Here is a 20,441-nt window from a genome sequence, read left to right as displayed (position 1 = left end):
TGGATAGTGAAATTTACTTCCCTCTCTCATGAAACTAGGACCCAGGTTTGTCATGAGAGATAGCTCAGTTGGTAGAGTGTGAGACTCTTAAACTCAGGGCCATGGGTTTGAGCCCCATGTTGGCAGCCAGTATTCCCCTCATGGTGCAACAAATTAGTATAAACAATAAGAGTGGACGGTTAATGCAAATGTCTTTCAATGATGACTGTGTAGCTCTATATAAGAAATATATTTTTTTTAAATTAAATAACTTTTAAGGAAGTGGCTCATACTGAACGAATACCAGCATCCCCTTTTCACATCCATTTGTGTAGTAAATTTTCACCGTGCCAGGCCATATGAAAGTGCATGCTTCCTTACTGGCCATCCCCAAAATGAGGAAGTGGCCTTTGGTCCGGTTTACTTACCACTCAATAGTGCCAGTCCAGTCAAGAGGAATAATAACCTCATTGCCATAGCTGCAAAAGAATATAGGAAAGAAGTAAGACAGATTGTTTTATGCAGCTCTAAATACAAATCCGACCACATTGCCTTTGCTACAACATGAAACGCAGGGCAGTTTCCAAAGCACTTGCTCCATCGCCACACGGATTTATGCTTGTGCAACCAAACTCTCCCCTCCTCCCCACAGATCTGCCCTAGAGGTTTGGATGAATGCCTAGAACAGATTTGTGAGGGACGGGGCAGGGGCAGGAGAGGGGGAGAATGTTCCATTGCACAAGCAGAAATCCTTGCACTGATAGGATATTCATGTAGCACTGCTTTGAATTCTACGGGGAACTCCCAACTATGCAGTCGCAACAATAACTTTTCAGAAACTTGACAAGAGTGTGAACTGTCCTTTAACAGTCCTTTTTCAGAACACTATGTGTCAGGCGTTCATTCGGTGGCAAACTTTGGGCTCTCAAATTTCAGCGGCGCCCTTTGTAGTGCTAAGATTCAGTGCCCCCCACCTCTCATGCTCAATATGACATCATTGTTGTGGATCCATGCCCTGCCCACCCCCCGTGGCACCTGCAACCCAGTGCATCCAAACCGGTCGTACTGCCCTAAAACCGCCTCTGATTCATTAACCTACTGCAATGCGTTGCATGAAGGGAACAGGAGTTGGTTCAAAATTAAGCCACCATGCTCAGCAGATGGCAACGTATTGTGGCTGTGTGTAAACAATAACAGTGGCTCCCAGTCTGGTTTGTGGCACAATTCCAGTAATGCAGCTTGCCTTTAAAACACCAAACAGTTTGGAACCTAGAGGCATTCCTGAAGGACTACTTTGCCCAACTTTGTTCTGCCTCTTCACAGAAAAAGTCTTCTAAGCCCTCACTAGCTGTGCTAAAGCAAATGGTGACTAGAGGAAAGTTTTCTTGGTGGCTCACCCCAGAGAGGCTTGCACCCAGACGTCATTTAAAATAAAATTAGAAGCAGAAAGGTTGGTTTAAGAGAGAAACCAATCAGGAGAAAATCAAATGGACGAGATCACATGAACAGCAAAGCAGAAGATACAGCAATCAGAGCTGGCAGATCTTATTTCCCCTAAAGCAGCTTTTTGAAGGCCTGCCCACCCACCCACTGCAGCCCCTCTTCAGTTAAATGTCTTCAGGACTAACTAGTACCAGTGCAGGGATGAAGGAGAAATTCCATTCAGTTCACATTTATGGGTGACTAAATTGTCACTCTCCAAAACAATACATGAACCAAAGCACAACCATTCTTTGAATTTTGCACCTCTCTAGCTAAGGGGCATGTACAAAAATGCATATACTTGGATAAAGTGTGCATAAGAATAGCATATATTAGTGAAAATAAGATACAAAAGTGCACTGCATTAAGGGAAACATATATGAGGCAGAACTGCATTCAAGCGTATGTATATTCGAGGGAAATTGCATTAAAATAAAACCTTTCATGAAGATTTTTTCTAAAAGAAAGGAAAGAGAAACAAAAATGGAGAAATTCATCCAACACTATACTAGCGGCACCAAAAGCACAAAAGGCAAGAAGGATCCTTGTTTATCCTTCCCTTGATCAGCAGCGGATTAGAATCACAAGGCACTGTTCAAAACAATATCTTACCTTGTGCCCCTAAGTAAGCTTGTCTTGGCTGAATGAAGAAGAACTTGGTCCTCTCTCCTTTTCTCTCAGCTGCTCTTCCCCTTTTTATAGGCTGAAGGAGTCAGAGCCCATCTCCCGATTAACTATTAGGAAAGCAGCAAGAGTCCATAAGGGCTGGGCTTTGGGAAAATGCAAGAGTCAAATAAAAAAACAGAGAACCTTTGCCTATCCTCTCAGCCCCAGAAAAAAATGCAACTGACTGGATTGGGCAATGTGCCTTATAGGTTAGCATTTAACAAATGTTTCTAAAATGTATTTGAATACTGAAATAGGTGAAGCCAAACTTTTTCTCCTGTTTGCTGTTGTAGTTCTTCATAATTAGCAGGACTTCAGTGAAAGAGACAGCTTTATCTAGACATTATTCTGTAAGAATTATGGTACTTGTTATCAACAAAACCTGGCTAGCTAGACAGCAAGCTTTTTCCTGTTTGTGCAGTTCTGCTGCTCAGGGGGTAGAAGACCGAAGTGTCCTTGACCTGACTTGTTTTTGGATAGGAAACTAACATGTTGTGGATCTTACTGCCAGGCAGATGTACTAGCAAGTTCCAGAGAAGTAGAATTTGACCTCTGGGAATTTTCTTCGTAATCAGAAAAAAGAAAGTGAAACTGACCTTGGAATGCTCTTCTCGGTCAAAATCCAGAGAGCTAGTTCAGGGAACAGTTTAATTGGACATTTTAGTTTCCTGCTTTGAACAGCTTATCACCGTATCTGAGACTGCTTTCGAAACTTCCCTGAGTTGGGAACTGGAGACTGCTGTTTGCAAAAGAGGAAGGCCAATGCACCACTGGGCATGTGGAGCTAACTGCATGTTCTCTGGGCCATGCCCAGTTCTGTTTAAGGCTGTCCGGGAAGCCTGGGTTAAAATCAGTGCTATTTACTAGCAGGGATGTTTTGCATGACACAGAATGAAGCATGCTGCTTCAGTGGCAGATCTAGACCCCCTGCGAGTGGCGGCGGATCCACCCATTGCTGCCTCTGCCATAGCTGCCTCTTCCTCTGTCTGTGAGCTCTCCTGTGCACGTCCTTTACTGCTTGCCTACTCCCTGCCTGTCAGCTGCCTCTGTTGTTGCTCAGGGGAGAGAAGCAGCTCATGGAGAGGGTCCCTTTGCTTGCACATTTCCCCCCCTATCAATAATCATGTGGCCTAGGTTAGGCTGAGGCTGCAATTGGCTCAAGGCGACCATGTGAGCTTTACAAGCTGTGATTTGAACCTGATATCTGAGCGTGTTATTGTGTGCATTGGGTAGGTGGGGTGGGTCTGAAAATTGGAATGCTAAAAGCAGGTGACTTCTTGAAAGTTCCTGAGGGCACGAAACACTACAGCTTGACTTTTGTGTGCTTCATTGTGTGCTGGCTACAGAGTGGTGTGCACTGGAGTTGTGCTCAGAAGTCTGGCTTTGTACTTTTTTCAGATAAAGCAAATTTCTTCCACACCATCACCTGCATCTCACCCTAACATACTTGTCAATATTTCCCTTTTTTAAAGGGAAATTCCCTTATTCCAAATAGAATTCCTCACAAGAAAAGGGAAAAGTTGACAACTATGCATCCTAAACTGAGGGGTGGGAGAGGCGTGATTCTGTAGTTCGCCTCAGGTGCCAAAATGTATTGGGCCTGCCTGTTGGAGAAATCTGACAAAAATTGAAATGGCAGTTGAAATTGCTAATTTTCGCCTATTTATCCTATATCCATCAACCATCCTAGCTGTGAGTCCTGGAAGATCTGTTCCCTGCCTTGCTAGCCTTTTCTCACCTGGTCTGGGAGGGCAGGGCATTGACTGACTGCAGCTACAAAAGCTGAGATTACTCAACACACTCTTGGGCTGGGGTATTACTGAGGGAGTTATTGATATATTGTTGTTATTTATATATATTCTTTTTTTTAAGTGTTGTTATGATTTATATGGAAATGGTTTGATTTTGCTGTGTACTTTTTGATGTGTCTTATTTATTTTATGGCTACTTTTGTAATTATGTAAATCTTTTTCTGCTGTAAGCCACCTTCAACATAGCTTTGTTGTTATTGTTGTTGTTTAGTCGTTTAGTCGTGTCCGACTCTTCGTGACCCCATGGACGAGAGAACGCCAGGCACTCCTGTCTTCCACTGCCTCCCGCAGTTTGGTCAGGCTCATGTTTGTAGCTTCAAGAACACTGTCCAACCATCTCGTCCTCTATCGTTCCCTTCTCCTTGTGCCCTCCATCTTTCCCAACATCAGGGTCTTCTCCAGGGAGTCTTCTCTTCTCATGAGGTGGCCAAAGTATTGGAGCCTCAACTTCACGATCTGTCCTTCCAGTGAGCACTGAGGGCTGATTTCCTTAAGAATGGATACGTTTGATCTTCTTGCAGTCCATGGGACTCTCAAGAGTCTCCTCCAGCACCATAATTCAAAAGCATCAATTCTTCGGCAATCAGCCTTCTTGATGGTCCAGCTCTCACTTCCATACATCACTACTGGGAAAACCATGGCTTTAACTATACGGACCTTTGTTGGCAAGGTGATGTCTCTGCTTTTTAAGATGCTGTCTAGGTTTGCCATTGCTTTTCTCCCAAGGAGCAGGCGTCTTTTAATTTCGTGACTGCTGTCACCATCTGCAGTGATCATGGAGCCCAAAAAAGTAAAATCTCTCACTGCCTCCATTTCTTCCCCTTCTATTTGCCAGGAGGTGATGGGACCAGTGGCCATGATCTTCGTTTTTTTTGATGTTGAGCTTCAGACCATATTTTGCGCTCTCCTCTTTCACCCTCATTAAAAGGTTCTTTAATTCCTCCTCACTTTCTGCCATCAAGGTTGTGTCATCTGCATATCTGAGGTTGTTGATATTTCTTCCGGCAATCTTAATTCCGGCTTGGGATTCATCCAGTCTAGCCTTTCGCATGATGTATTCTGCATATAAGTTAAATAAGCAGGGAGACAATATACAGCCTTGCCGTACTCCTTTCCCAATTTTGAACCAATCAGTTGTTCCATATCCAGTTCTAATTGTAGCTTCTTGTCCCACATAGAGATTTCTCAGGAGACAGATGAGGTGATCAGGCACTCCCATTTCTTTAAGAACTTGCCATAGTTTGCTGTGGTCGACACAGTCAAAGGCTTTTGCATAGTCAATGAAGCAGAAGTAGATGTCTTTCTGGAACTCTCTAGCTTTAGCAATGGAAAAGCAGCTTATAAAGAAAACGATGGTGATAGCTGGAAGAGAAATCAATCCAGCAAACATGACTGGTATTTGCTGCTGCTGTTGCTTTGAGTCTGAAAGTGATATATAATTGATTGTGTATTTTTCCCCATTTGCATTGCCTTTCTTTTCATTGAATGGACTTTGATAAGGTAATTACAAAGTAACTTCCATAATTATGTAAGACAAATAACAGGGCTTTTGTGCAGGGCTTTTTTCCAGTCTGAACTCAAGTTCTGGCACCCCTCTTGTGGGCAACATTGCCATTATAAGAGAACAAGGGAGGACTTCTGGCGCAGCCGCCATGGCAAACTGCCAATCCCATGATAGCGGATGCCAGCCATGCAGTTAATTAAGGATAATTTGGGAGTAATTATCCTTGCAAGCCCCCCCTCCCAATTCAGGGGAGGAGGGCTTTCTCTCGCAGATCATCTGATAACTGCCTCTGGCTCCGATGGAATGTGGGGGCAGGGATGCAGAGTGAATGCACATATTGGAAGCTCCCCAATGTGGTCGCCATGAGCAGATGTATCTGTTGCTTCTAAGATATATCTGAATTTGGACTTCAGAAACAGACCTGTTTTGGAAGAAAGAGAAAGAGAACCTGCAAAATGAATCAGCCACTGAATGCCAATGTTTTGATCTGGAGAGCACTCTTGTCATCATAACTGGAATGCTATGTAAGTGCTATGTTGTTCTGTCTTTACATTATTTTTTGCTGTGCTATGAATCAGCAAGCCTTCACTGAAAAAGAATCAATTAATGGAGTGAAATTACTAATGGATTACAGCTATGTATGGAATGCAGAGGTATTTAACAAGAACTTGTGGTTTTCTTTACGGAATGCTTGAAAGAACAGACTGTGATGACTTGAACTTCTGTGATGACTTGTAACATTGCCAACTAAAGAGAGCTCTAAAAGGTAAAGGGACCCCTGACCACTAGGTCCAGTCGTGGATGACTCTGGGTTGCGGCACTCATCTCACTTTACTGGCTGAGGGAGCTGGCATACAGCTTCCAGGTAATGTGGCCAGCATGACTAAGCCGTTTCTGGCGAAACAGAGCAGTGCATGGAAACGCCATTTACCTTCCCGCCAGAGCGGTACCTATTTATCTACTTGCACTTTGATGTGCTTTCAAACTGCTAGGTTGGCAGGATCAGGGACTGAGCAGCGGGAGCTCACCCCATCGCAGGGATTCGAACCACTGACCTTCTGATCGGCAAGCCCTAGGCTCTGTGGTTTAGACCACAGCGCCACCCAAAGAGAGCTCTAGTTCTGATTTATTACAGTTTTGGTGAGATGCCAGCTTGTTAGAAGATACAAGGAGATAAACACTGGAAGTGGTCCAGAAGTCTCGGCTGGGCCCTGGATTGCTTTCGGTTTCAAAGCAAAATGGAGAAGTTATGGCGTACTTATAAATGAGTTCTCAAAGGAGGGGCAATGTTGAAGAAAGTTGACTGGTTGCAACATGAAGCAAAGAAGAAGGTGAAGAAATATTTCACAAAGCTACAGGATATAAATTTCCTCTGCAAGTTAATGGATATGCATTTATAAAAATACAGTCAATAGTCATTACATCAGTGGATGCTAGAACAAAGGAGTAAGATCAGAATTGTGGAACTTGGACTAATTAAGAGAATTGGTACAGGATCAAGGAATAACATCAACTCCTGATAGCCGGAACACGGGAAGTCATCCAAAAATGTGTCATTCGGAACTGTTTAATTGGCACTTTTGGTTGTATTGTGAATTGGCATGATTTGGCATTGTATTCATGTGGCCTCCACTGGATTGTTATTAATGAAAAATTAATAAAAAATATTTAAAAAAAAAATTAGAGAGAGAGAGAACAAGGGAGGCGTTCTTGGTGAGTTCCGGCGCCCCTTTTTCTAGAAAAATAGCACTGCTTTTGTGGAAGATGCACAGTAGCAGTGCTGCAAGTGATGACTACAGAGTGGAAAGGAAATTATGTCTATCAACATCCTCTCTTGCTAGAAGGACAGGGGTCTCATCCAGAAAAGCAGAGTCACATTCAGTAGGGCTGAGTTGAGTCACCCTAAGTAGGATCACAACAGGCAAGGAAAGCATAGTTGGACAAAACACTGGACCAATACAGGGGATATATTCTTTATTGCAGCTGGGACAGATGAAGGTGTCTGGTTTTGCTATTAGAAATTGGAGTAGACCCACTGGAATTAAAGGATCTAAAAGTTAGTCATGTCCATTAACTTCAGTGGGCATGTACTGAGTAGGACTGGCATTCGAAACAACCATTTGGGATCTACACAACACTTCACAACATATTTGTTTGTTTGTTTTTAATATATTTTTATTAAGGATTTCTTAGTTTACAAAAGTATGTGCATTTGTCTCTTTTTTCAAGTTGCGTTTTCTACAGATCAGTTTCATTTGCTGTGAGACATTAGTGTTACATTAGGAAGAAAAGGGGGAAAGAGGTGGAGGGGGAATGAGAGTTGGGTGGGGTCGGTGGCAATGTTTCTATTCTACTTAGTGTATGTGTGGTGTTTTGTGTCAGCGTCACTTGTGTGGATTCTCTTTACTATTCACTTGTTGTATTTCTTTGGTGATGAGAGAGGTTGAGGGTGGCCTAGGCCTAGAGTGTGGTTGGTTGTCTTTGATTGGCTGTAGTGAAATTTGTTTTCGTGTGTGTGTGTGTGTGTGTGTGTTTGTTTGGATCAGTTTAGCCAGATTGATTTGTATGCTGTTGGCGGTTTCTTGTTGTTGTCTTGTTGTCTATTTGTCCCTGTGGCAGTTTCAGTTTGTTGGTTAGTTTTTCTAATAAGGCTGTTTCCCATACTATGTGATACCATTGATCCATGCTTACTCCTGACAGGTCTCTCCAGTGTCTGCATATGATGCTTCTGGGTGCTGAGAGTGGGTGGGTTATGAGCTCTTTGTGATGTGAGTGGGATGTTTAGTAGGGCCAGTTCTGGGGTGATCTCTAATACTTGCTTAGTTATTTTGCATATTTCTTGTATGATTGATGGCCGGAAGAGTTGGATTTTGGGGCACTCCCACCACATGTGGAGGTATTCACAACACATTTGTTGAATTAAGAATGTGCCTCCAATTAATCATGCCATTAAAAAAAAAGAGTTTAAAATGTTAATTATTTTTAATCTAAGTCCGATAAATCTATGGGTGGCAGGCATCGCCTCAGCAGATGTCTGCCTGCTTCTCCCAGATGGAAGGGAATACCTCTTTTGAGGTCCATGCATCTTCTGAAACTAAAACACCTTTTAAAACTATCTGTTGTTTCTTGTATGCAAATACAGTTAATAAAAATGATTAAGTTTTTAGCAATGATTTTTTAAAAATGGAATTACAGCCTGTTTGCAAACAGTGGTAATTATTTAGCAGGCAATTTGCTGACATGGGTTATTTTTGTGGAAAATCAGAACAAAGCAGCTGAAGGCCTTGGGGCCCCAAGATGACCCAAAACATTAAAAGTTGAAAAGACGACAAGGTCCCTGCAGAGTGGATTGGCAGACTAAACTACTGGACTATGCAGAGATGGCGAGAATGACTGGGAAAATCAGAAACCAGGAGGATCTAAACTTCAACAAAGAATGGGAGAAATTTACATTATATTTGACAGACTACTGTAAATATCTGAACTCTTTGGAAGGTCTTAAATAACTCTTGTAATGTAACATAAACTTTGGATACAATGGAGGCCTGAAAATTAGGAGGATTTATGGTATGGAGTTGAAAAAGTTAACCAAAGAACCCATGGAGGGGAGGGGCGAAGTCCCGAGATTCGGAAGAATCTTGTGTGATTTTCATTATTTTTGATTTTGGATGTGAATGAATTTGTAAAATCAAATAAAAATTATTATTTTTTTAAAAAACCACAAAACATTAAAAGTCTTTGCAGTTTTCTGCACTGCTACTAACAGCTCCAGACTATTTTACTTCTGTTGTTTGGAGGCTAACTTTTCTCCTTTATTGCATTCAGATATTTGCTATTTCCCTTGAAATGCCGTAATGTTCCAGAAATGATGTTCTTGGGACAACATTATCCATTCCAGTGGATGGCTGGTAAGTTCACAGTTTGAGAACTTTATGGCTTCTGATAATTTCTTCTTCGGTTTGCAGGAGCATTAATAATCTTCTTTTCCATACAGCAGCATCCAGGGGGCTGAGACAAGCAAGAATGTGATGTTTACTTGTTTAGAATAATTTCACTGCTCCTGTGATTACACCGAACAAAATGGCGTCCCTTCACTCTGCTTCGTGTGTTGGACTCAGGAGATAGGTCCAGGTCAGAGAAGAGGGTGGGAAATGTGCATGGAATCATTCCAGGATGCAGCAGTTCTGGAGTTCACAAAGAAAGGAGATTTTAAAAGGCTTACAGCTTGATCCTATACACTGGCTTACACTGCCTATACTGTTTTGGCTTATACTGTCCAAAAGCAAAGGTTGTCTTTATGCTGACATGTCTGCACACCTTTGAAGGTGGGCAGTTTTGGGACCAGACCACGGGCCATGCTAGTGATCTGGCAGCTGGGTGGGCTACAATGGGGCTTCCAACCAATAACCTGTGGACATTCGCTGGGGGTCAGGCCCAGCTGGCCAATGAGCACTGGCTGGGCCCCCTCCCAGGGGAATACATTGTGGCTGTAGAGACCAATGCGGGAGAGATATGTTCACATCATGGTATATTGTGAGCAAGTGGTGTTCTGGTGCCCAATGCTCCAACTTTACTCTCTGCTGGCTTGAGCAGGATAAATAAACTGGGAAACATTGGCTTCCTATAACATCTAATTCAGCTATTATCGTTTGTTGTTCTCCAGTAAACCACAACCACTAGCCAAATACAAACCATGACTTGTCGTTCTCTTACTAAGCGTGGGAGCAACAAACCACAATCCCTGATTTGAACGTTAATAGGAAGCCCAGACTTTCTGGCTGGTTTACCCCATTCTCACCAGTGGAAAAGCAAAGCAGGAGTGACTGGGCCATGGGCACCCACATCCTCTTTTTGATATAAACCACAACAAGCCAGAAATTCAGGCGTATTGTGATGTGCAAACTCTGCCGCTCTAAACATACATATGTGAAAGCAACTCCAGCTGAAATCATTCTGAATAAACATGACTAGGTTTGGGCTTTGAAACAGTCTCCTCCAGTAGATGATGGATGGGTGAAAGCAGGAAAGGCTCTGGGGCAAGAGAGAGAGAGAGAGATAGAGCGCGCTCAGTTTTGGAGCTTTAAAGCACAGAGCTGTACCAGGAAAGCACAAGGCAAAAGGTAAGTGTGGCTCAGTCCTTCCCCTCTGTTGCCCGGTAAGGGAATTAAGATCAACAAATGGAACTTGTCTAGCCCAATAATTCTCAGCTTGTGATGACTAGGAGGTGGGCTTCACTGCCTGCATTGTCATTGTGGAATGAACTCCCTGCTTAAATACGACAGACCCAATTGAACTGGCACTCTGCCATCTTTTCAAATGACACCTGTTTACACAGGCATTCCCTTGATCTCTTTGCCTGGGCCTCTTGCTTTAATTGCTGCGTTGTTTTAATGTGTTTGCCTCACTGCATATGCATACTGTTCATTTTTTTCATTTCAAAAACCAGGACACGCATCTTCCGGGACACGCTCCCAGGTGAGTCACTTGACCCTTGCCACAACCTCACCCTGGAAAAAGCGCTTTTTCAGAGCGCATTTTGGGACGCTGCATGAGAGCACAACATGAAAGCGTGGGAAATCACAGCACCCAAAATGGCTTTTGCGATCTCCCACAAAAAATGGGATGTCCTGTTTTTTCCTGGACACTTAGCAGGTATCCATATGCTAATCATTAAAATAAAGAATAATTAAAAATATACCATAATTAAAACCAAAAAGAAAGAAAAATCCCGTTAATTATAAATGTCCATGATTAGCCCATTTATCTGAAGATTGTAGATGTGCTAATCATTCTTTTTGGTTTTAATTACAGTGTATTTTTAATTATTCTTTATTTTAATGATGCAGTACAATGTAGTTTCTTATGGGCAGATCTACACTCGTGGTTTTTCACGTTAAGGAAGGGTTTTGATGATGTATATGGACATATGATGTCCTACTTTTAATGTTCATAATGTGCTATTAAAATGTGACACCGGAAGGCACTGCAGAGCAACCAGCAGTAGGGAGACAGTGTTTTGACCAAAAAAAGGGTTTAAAAAATGCTTTAATTTACAAGTATGCCCTGTGATGTTTTAGAAAGACATATCTAAAATCATTCTAATAACATTAAACAGGTCAGTGTAGATCCAGCCTAAGTTTGGCAAATCTCTTTGAAGCCATCTTTGCATTAAGTGGCATATTAATTAAAATATAATAATATTAATAATAATAATAATAATTTAAAAAAAACAGTCACAGCAATCTTACTAATATTAGAAGTCTTTGGCCTCCCAGGCATGAAGGAGCTCAGCAATGTTTGTCTCGACCATCCCATTGGGCAGCTTCAAGTCATCAGAGCTGTTCCCATTGAAGTTTCCGCATGGGGCACACAGCTTTCCTGCGAGGGTCTTCTTGACTCCCACTGTCACCTCCCCATCAGAGCGAAGGTGAACCTGCACCTGAGAGGCCTGGTTAATTAGGATCCCATCCTGAATTTCACTCACAGATATGGCTTGGGAAATCCTGTATGGCAGCCTTACCAGGCGTCCATTTACCTAGAACACATAAAAATTGGGACGTGAGATCTGGCACGGAGGAAGGCCAAGAAGCCAGCAGCAGCCTGAGAACCAAAATCCACGCCAGCCCCGCATGCTATCAGATAGAACACCCTAGAGGCTGTCAAACTTTGCAACTGGAAGTCAAAAAACACTGGAGCCTGTTATGAATAAACGGAAGTTGCATGCTCTAGCTCAGGTAATATTAAATGAATAAAATGAAGAGAAACTGCCAATGGATGCTGCCTTTGAATTCCCAAAGAAGTTGGTCTTGGAGAGATGAGATGAAAAGCTCTGAGAACAAAAGTCTTATTTGATTATGAATTCTCCCCATTGATTCGCTTTAACACTGCTGCAAAGCAAAAGAGCAAATGTCAACGATATAGAGATCCTTCCACAGAATCATAGGGCGACTATGAGGCACAGAATCTGCTGGTGCCCCATCAGTCCATGCATTGGATGAGGAAGCAAGGACAACACTTGATTACAATAAAGAAGAAATGCTTCTTTAAAAAACGAGGGTTTCTCAGCGGTTCTGGATCTACAGCCCTGGCATAAACAATCAGGAGATCCCTCCCACACTGGACCAGTTCCCATGTAATCCTAAACTGTGCTCAGATCTTTTAAGCCTCATGTTGAAGTGTTACCCTCTTCTCCCCGCATTCATTCAGGAGAAGGAATAAATTCACCTGCAATTTTCACTCCCAAGAATTGAGATTCATTTAAAAAAAGCCAGCTTCATCATCCATCATTTGAAATTGGCATGTTTTGCAGTTGCCGATAATCTTTTTTTTAAACAAAAATATATTGATCCCCAATTAGTACATAATGAGAGGCCAGGCACAGCAGGACATACAACTGAATCAAGGTTTATTCCTCTTCCTGGCTGTGCAGGAACGGGAAGGGACAGCAATCGAGCCCAATATTTTACTAATGGCTCTCAGATCTTAACACACTGTTCCTCCTGACTTTCTCTTACCCATGTCCTGTGGTCCCTTTTAAGAGTGATGGATGCATTCTGGAAGAAAACATGGACCGCTCTCCCAACTACCAAGACATCGTCACTGTCCTTTCCGATGCTCACTGACACCCTGAACCAGTAGGGGACACTTTCATCACAAACGGTGGCAATGTCATAAACCCCACTGCAGAGGTACTTGCGCAAAGCACCATCGAAGGTAGAGAGTTGGGCTCCTGGAGTGAGTTTGCACTGGTATTCCTTGCTTTCACAGCTGCGCACTCCATTTCTAAGCGTGCATATCTCTTCAGCCTGGCATCTGGTTTTCTCATAAACAAGTTGACCTGTGGCATTGCAAGTTATTTTTTCCGTGCAGTTGCTTGAGAATATGTCCTCTCCAACCTGTAGGGAAATCCCAGACAAAGGGACATAGCTTTGAGATCTGGAAAAGAGTCTGAATGTTCAAATACACTGCTTTTTTTGTTGTTGTTTATTTTATTCATTTGTGAAAATTAGCCCGCTGTCATTCCAAGATCTACATGTAGAAATAGGAAGAGACAGTGATCTAATTCCAGCATATGCTTGTACCATAGGCTCACCAGTTTTCATTCAACATTCATGATGCTCCACCAGCAAAGCTGGCCTTACCTTAATGTACAGACCATTATGCACACAGCCACATTTGTTCATAGGCACACATGCATCCCCATCAGACACGTAGCCGTCATTGCACTGGCAGCCTTCAAAGCAGTTCTTTGAGCATTGCACAACAGTGGACAAGCTGGCACAGGTGAAATCGCAAGATCCAGTGCAAGTCTCATAGTGGCTGTTGGCTGGGCAGGTGAGCGCTGAGAAGACAAATCAAAGCCATGTTTACCAGACATTCTTCATTACATAAAATAGGAAAGAGTCTTCTTAAGAAGCAGGATTTCTTTTCAGCTATTTTCTATTCTCTGTATTGTGTTGTTATACATGCACACACCACTTCCCCAAGTTATGAGAAGTTCCAGGAACAGCATTGATTGAGGTAATCCAAGGGGCTTACTAATGAGGAGCAGTCCTCCTTTGGAGGAGAGGTCACCAAAGACTTATGGCTTTTAAATAATAGTTGGGTTTCTTTACAAATATGCACGTCAAGCATAGGTGAAGTCAGAGACAGCAAAGTCTTTGTAAAACGCTGGAAATGCACTGCCCTCATCAGATACCCAGTGAGGTACGCAATCCCTGCAAGATGTCTCTAGACTTCCAAACCTCAAAGCTCTGACTCTCACTTTTCCTTTCTCCTTTGTTGCTTCTTATCAGGGATGGGGAACCTTCTCCAGATGTTGCTCCACTACAATGCCCATCAGACACAGAAAGGATGGCCAATGCACGGGGATGGTGGGAGGTGTAGTGCAGCAACATCTTGAGAACTGAACATTCCTCACATCGGGTTTTAATATACTCATCTATTTTGTGTCCTCTCCATGGATAGAAGATACGTGGAAGAGAAAGGCTTGACGAAACAATGCAGAAGACAAGTAAACTCATAGCACTGAAACCAACATAGCTCAATCAAAGGCTCATACTACTTTGGGTATTGGAGAGACTCACTACCGAAAAGGCAGAGATAAAGAAACCTTTTCATCCAACTTACGACAGAAGGACTTTGTTCTCCAGGCTCCAATCTTGACTCCAGCAGACTGGCACGCAGCTGCATAGGCTTGAAGGCTTCGGCAGAGATATTCCTGCTCCCCTTCGGCTGCAGTCAAATCATACAGGCATTGATTGAGGTAATCCAAGGGGCTTACTAATGAGGAGCAGTCTTTGAATGGTCCTGTCTCGGATGTGATCATTCCACAGGAGTCCTCGTTCTCATACGGTGCTGTCTGGACTGTATCAAAAGTGGGGCATTCCTCACCACAGCCATTGGAGCAGATGGCACCATCCAGAGGGACCTGCCAGGAGGCCCCAAACTCATCCACCGTTTGTGCAGATTCCCCACTAGGCAGCATGAAATCGTCCCTCTCATCGCCATTGAAATTGCCACCCAGACCACACATGTGTCCCTGGTAGGTGCTGGGGACAGACACACGGACATAGGAAGAGGTATCATAAAGAACTGTGAGGCCAAAGGATGCCTGAAGAATTATATTGATCCCCTCCTGAGTGATCCAGAGTTTCCTCTCGTCTCTATTCACTGGCAAAGTGCAGAATTCTTCATCCACCTGCATCAGCAGAAAGAGGCATATTTATGGGGGTCAGCTCTGAGCACACATAAATTCTCAAGCACACACATATACAAAAGACACACATCTCCTTTTGCATATGCTGTTTTTCATTCCAGTGATCTAAAGAAATGTCATCATTATTTAAAAGCAATTTAATTATTATATCAAATGGTTTTCCTGTAATTTTATGACTGCAAGCTGCCCTGGACTCTCTTTGCATAAGAAGGACATGTTATTCATTTGAAATAATAGGTAAAAGGTAAAGGACCCCTGGACGGTTGAGTGCAGCCAAAGGCAACAATGGGGTGTTGCGTTCATTTCGCTTTCAGACCGAGGGAGCCAGCGTTTGTCCACAGACAGCTTTCCGGGTCATGTGGCCAGCATGACTAAACCGCTTCGGCACAACGGGACATCGTGACGGAAACCAGAGCACACAGAAACACTGTTTACCTTCCTGACAGAGCGGTGCCTATTTATCTACTTCCACTGGTATACTTTCAAACTGCTAGGTTGGCAGGAGCTGGGACAGAGCAAAGGGAGCTCACCCTATTGCAGGGATTCGAACCGCTGACCTTCCGATCAGCAAACCAAGAGGCTCAGTGGTTTAGACCTCAGCACCATCCGCGTCCCTTTTATTTCAAATAGTAATAATAATCTGATATGAGTGGCCCATACATACCATAGCTATCCATTTCCTTCCCCTTTCAAGGACAATAGTGTGCTGATGAACAGAGACCACAACCTTCCTTATCTGAGCAAGGTGTCCATTTCCAAGCTTCTCGTTCTCCACCAAAATGGAGAAATTCTGTAGCCGAGGGTCTGTGCTGCAGACTTTGACAAAAGTGTAAGTGCAGGAGCCATGGAAGCGAAAGCTTTGTCCATCAAAGGAAATATAAAGGGGGTCACCAAGTGCTATAGCTGTACCATATCCCGCAGGGTGACAGCCTTGGATGCCGTTCTCCACCCTGCACTCCTCATGCGCTCCACAGGAGAACTGCTGACACTTGGTGGCTCCATTGCCCAGGCAGCGGCACTTCTCCTGGCAGGAGCTACTGGGATAAAACTCCTCTCCCTTTTTGTAGTATCTGCCCTGGTGCACACAGCCACACTCTGCAAGATGGACGCACTGATTTCCACTGAGCACGAATCCAGGATCACAGGCACACCCTTCGGTACATGCAGCATCACACATTATTGGGGAGGAGACGCTCCCACATGTATCAGAGCAGGCATTTCCACAGAGTTCATAGTGGGAATTGCGTGGACAGGAAAAGCCTGGAAGGAGAGAATGAGTAGAGAGGTGTGTTATTTTCTTTCCCCCTGACCATTGTAATATACAGTGGTACCTATGGATGCGAACAGGATCCGTTCCAGAGCCCTGTTCGCATCCTGAAGCAAACGCAATCTGTGTATGCACGTGACATCATTTTGAGCGTCTGCGCATGCGCGAGCTGCGAAACCCCGAAGTAACACACTCTGTTACTTCCGGGTCACCGCAGAGCGCAACCTGGAAATGCTCAACCTGAAGCTACTTCAACCCGAGGTATGACTGTAATACAAACTGCCTCGTATCTGCCAAGCCATGGCTACTAAGCACTGTGGCTCTATTGTACCTCTACTGTCAGAGTGTCGGGATACTGTCAGCGGCTCCCAGCAGGCTGCTCAGGAAGGTGTAAAGGAAAGGTATCTTACCGTCCTTTTTTATTTCACTATTACACAGAGCTGCTATAAAGCCCAGCCACTTGGATAATGCTGTTGTCCTGAGTGAATCTCCCCCCTCCCCCCCACCTCTCCCACTTCCTCATTTGTCACTTCTATGGGTGCTGCTACATGCCCTCTGTCTTTGAGCTCTTTGCTCTCCTACTTTTAAGGCTTGCTGGGTTCTGGGAGATTGGGGGGGGTGGTAGTCTCCACCATTTCTCCTCTGCCCAGTCCCTGACACAGAGACAGTGTACATTGCTGGGAATCACAAGTGGGGAGATGCTATTGCATTCAAGTCCTGCTTTAGAGTGTCCCATAGGTGCATGACTGCAAAAACAGGAAGCTGGACTGGATGGGCCATTGGCCGGCTCCATCATGCTCTTCTTACATTCCTATGAGCCAGTCCACTGATCCACCTAGCTCTGCAGTGTCTACCCGGACTGGCAAAAATACTCTAGGATTTCAAGCACGGTTCTCCCCCAGTGGTACCTGGAGATGCTGGGAATTGAACCTGGGATCTTCTCTATACAAAGGACAAGCTCTACTGTGGAGCTACGGTCCTTTTCCAAGAGCTTAGGGAGCTAGACAAGCCATTAATTTTACCCCGCTCTCACAGTAGCCACTTGAAGAAAGCTCCCCACGTAGAAGGAGCAACAGGATGATTCTGCTTGCCCAATTTCTGGTGTCGTCTGGGTCCCTTGAAATGCCCTGAAATCCATGCATTCTGTCTGTGCAGAATATCTGCACAGAGGATGTCCACACTCATTTCTGGAGCAAAAATGAAACTGAGGTTCAGGAAGTAATACTTACTGCAGAAAGAGTCTGATCTCCATTTCTCAACCTCGATGCCCAGAGCTTGGCAAGCTGTCACATAGGCACTGATGGCACTGCAGAGAGTGTCATGATGACCCTTGTATTGACATGTGTCGAAAACGCAATCATCGAAGTAAGGTGTTGGGTCAATGGTCTCATGGCACTGCCTGAACGGCCCATCCCTTCTCTTGAGGATCCCACAGAACTGGTCCCCCTTGTAGGTCTGCTTCTCTGCCTCACTGCATACTGGGCAGTCACTGCATCCTGCAGAGCATCCTGGGACCTCCTTCAACTTCCAGCTGTCTGCAAACTGGATTTCATCTGTTGTCTGAGCTCCATCCTTCATAGCAAAGTCATCACTGGGGTCCTGGTTGGCATTGCCACACAGTCCGCACACAGCATTGGCATAAGTGCTGGGAATAATGACCCTGGCATAACTGTACCAGTCAAAGCTAACTCTCAGATCAAAGTCTGTTTTGATGAAGCCATGGACTCCGCTGATGTAGACCTTCAGTTTATTTTCGTAGGAGAAAGGCAGGTCCACAAAGACTCCATTCACCTGGAAAACATGGAAGTGACCGTCCAGGGATTTTCAGTTAAATCAGAAAAGGATGGTGATTAACTGATATACAAATGTAGAATTATGTTATACAGGGTTTCAAAGCTGGTGAAAGAGATTAGTTGCCAGATGAGAGGGCTAAAATTATGGGCACAAGGAAAAGCACATTTCTCCTATGGACAGTTAAAACAAATCTATTGCATGAAGGCAGCGCCTCTATGTTCCACTGGCTTTTAGGCGGACTTGGCCATCTCTTCCTAAATCCTCTACTGTGCTCCCCTTGGGTCAGGCTCTGCACCAGATGCCACGGGTGGTAGCTATCCTGCCTACAGCCCAAACAGCTTTGCCATTTCGGCCACTCAGCTGCATTGCAGCTGCAAAGTCCTGCTCACTCATCCTCCTCCTCTCTTGGTCCTATGCTCACTCATCCTCTTGGTCCTTGCTCACTCATCCTCCTCTCCTCTTGGTCCTATGTAGATGGCTGCAGAGACACTTTTAGATAGGAGCTGAGTGACATCCAGCATTGCATGTGTATGAGATATAACATAGCAGCCACTCAGCACAGAGTAATTCTTCAGCTCCCATCCCTAAACTGTTGCCAGGGAAACAAGTCTGCAAGGGTGGAGGGAGGAGGGAGGAGAATTATTGGTGATGAATGAATGACTCCCTACCCTTGTACCAGCTGGTCCTCTCACAGTATGTAATCAACAGTTCCCCCAATCTTCTCTTGTCACCTAGCATATATACCTTAATCTTGCGTGGATGCTCTTGGCTCAGGCTGATGGTCATGCCATAGACCTCTAATGTCACCACTTTGGTGAAGGACACCGCCTTGCTGCCTCGGTTGTTGTTCTCTACCGTGACCAAAAACGGGGTGAGAGTGGGGTCCTTGGAGCAGACTCCAGCCATTTGATAAATGCAGGTTCCCATGAAGTCAAATCTCTTTCCATCAAAAGTGGTGTAGTGAGGGTCTCCAGTTCCTATGCAGGTGGAATAGCTGATGGTATGACAGCCCCAGTTCCCGTTAACTAGGGCACATCTCTCTCTGGCCTTACAGGAATCCTGCAGGCACACAGCCTTCCCTAATCTGGGGTTACATTTGCAGCGACTACGGCAGCTTTCATCAGTCCAAAACTCCTCCCCAGGACCATAGATCTTGTCGTTATAGGTACAGTTGCAATTCTCCACTGGGATGCACGTTTCATCACTGAGGATGTAGCCCTCGTCACACTGGCAGATCGGCACACAGGTGTCATCACACGTTTCGGGAGCGGTTCGGTCAGAACAGGTGGCTGGGCAGGCATTTCCGCAGGACTCATAGTGGCTGTTCTCAGGGCAGGATATTGGAGCCAGTTCAGAATCTGATTGAAACAAGGATTAAAACCCATTCAAGTCATTTCTCAGGTCTATACGTCTATCAAGATATCTTTGCTAACTGAGATAAGTAAAGGGAAAAGGTAAGCGACCCCTGGATGGTTAAGTCCAGTCAAAGGTGACTATGGAGTTCCAGTGCTCATCTAGCTTTCAGGCCAAGGGACCCGGCATTTGTCCGGGTCATGTGGCCAGCATGACTGAACTGGATCTGGTGCAACGAGACACCATGATGAAAACCAGAGCGCATGGAAACGCCATTTACGTTTATCTACTTGCACTTTTTTTGGCGTGCTTTCAAACTGCTAGGTTGGCAGGAGCTGGGACAGAGCAACAGGAGCTCATCCCATTGCGGGGATTTGAACCGCCAACCTTCTGATCGGCAAGCCCAAGAGGCTCAGTGACTTAGACCGCAGAGGCACCCACATCCTGAGATAAATGCACTTAAAGAGGGAATGAGTTGTTTTATTGTCAGCTGAGTTGGAATTAAGTGATAGGACCATCAAATGGGACGTCAGGCCAACATGGCTACCCACAGGCCCTTCTGATAATTTGCTATCCTTTTATGGCTTCATTTTATGTATGGTTGCCGTTACGTATACTGCTTCGAAATAGCAAGAATTAAGTGGAATAGAAATGCATCAAATAAATAAAATCACTGAAAAGCAATCTTATTGTAAACACTCCCATCCCAAGAACTTCGGAGAGTCACGTATGCTTTGATACATCTGTGTCAGAGGACTCAATTGTGTGCCCACCTGTGACAGAAATAAAATTGCTAGGCATATGGGGCAGGGTCTTCTTGGTGGTGGCCACACATCAGTGGAATTTGCTTCCAAGTGAGATCCCTGC

At 44.4% G+C, this 20,441-nt stretch overlaps 1 protein-coding gene across 1 annotated transcript in view; it reads right to left on the bottom strand.

The window, feature by feature from the left end:
- LOC308483168 (IgGFc-binding protein-like) overlaps nt 1-20,441 on the bottom strand; it is a 46,825-nt gene that overhangs the window by 19,475 nt on the left and 6,909 nt on the right. The window contains exons 4-12 of the mRNA XM_081016754.1: nt 18,966-19,579; nt 17,657-18,218; nt 15,825-16,420; nt 14,572-15,142; nt 13,584-13,783; nt 12,957-13,337; nt 11,699-11,977; nt 2,074-2,164; nt 408-458 (exon numbers count right to left, since the gene is read on the bottom strand). Of these exons, the coding sequence (XP_080872880.1) occupies nt 408-458; nt 2,074-2,164; nt 11,699-11,977; nt 12,957-13,337; nt 13,584-13,783; nt 14,572-15,142; nt 15,825-16,420; nt 17,657-18,218; nt 18,966-19,579 (3,345 nt within the window). The remainder of the gene's footprint in view (nt 1-407; nt 459-2,073; nt 2,165-11,698; nt 11,978-12,956; nt 13,338-13,583; nt 13,784-14,571; nt 15,143-15,824; nt 16,421-17,656; nt 18,219-18,965; nt 19,580-20,441) is intronic.

The sequence above is a fragment of the Podarcis pityusensis genome (assembly GCF_964106645.2).
Source record: "Podarcis pityusensis genome assembly, chromosome: 8".
Classification (NCBI taxonomy): Eukaryota; Metazoa; Chordata; class Lepidosauria; order Squamata; family Lacertidae; genus Podarcis; species Podarcis pityusensis.
This window is presented reverse-complemented; position numbering and strand designations above follow the sequence as displayed.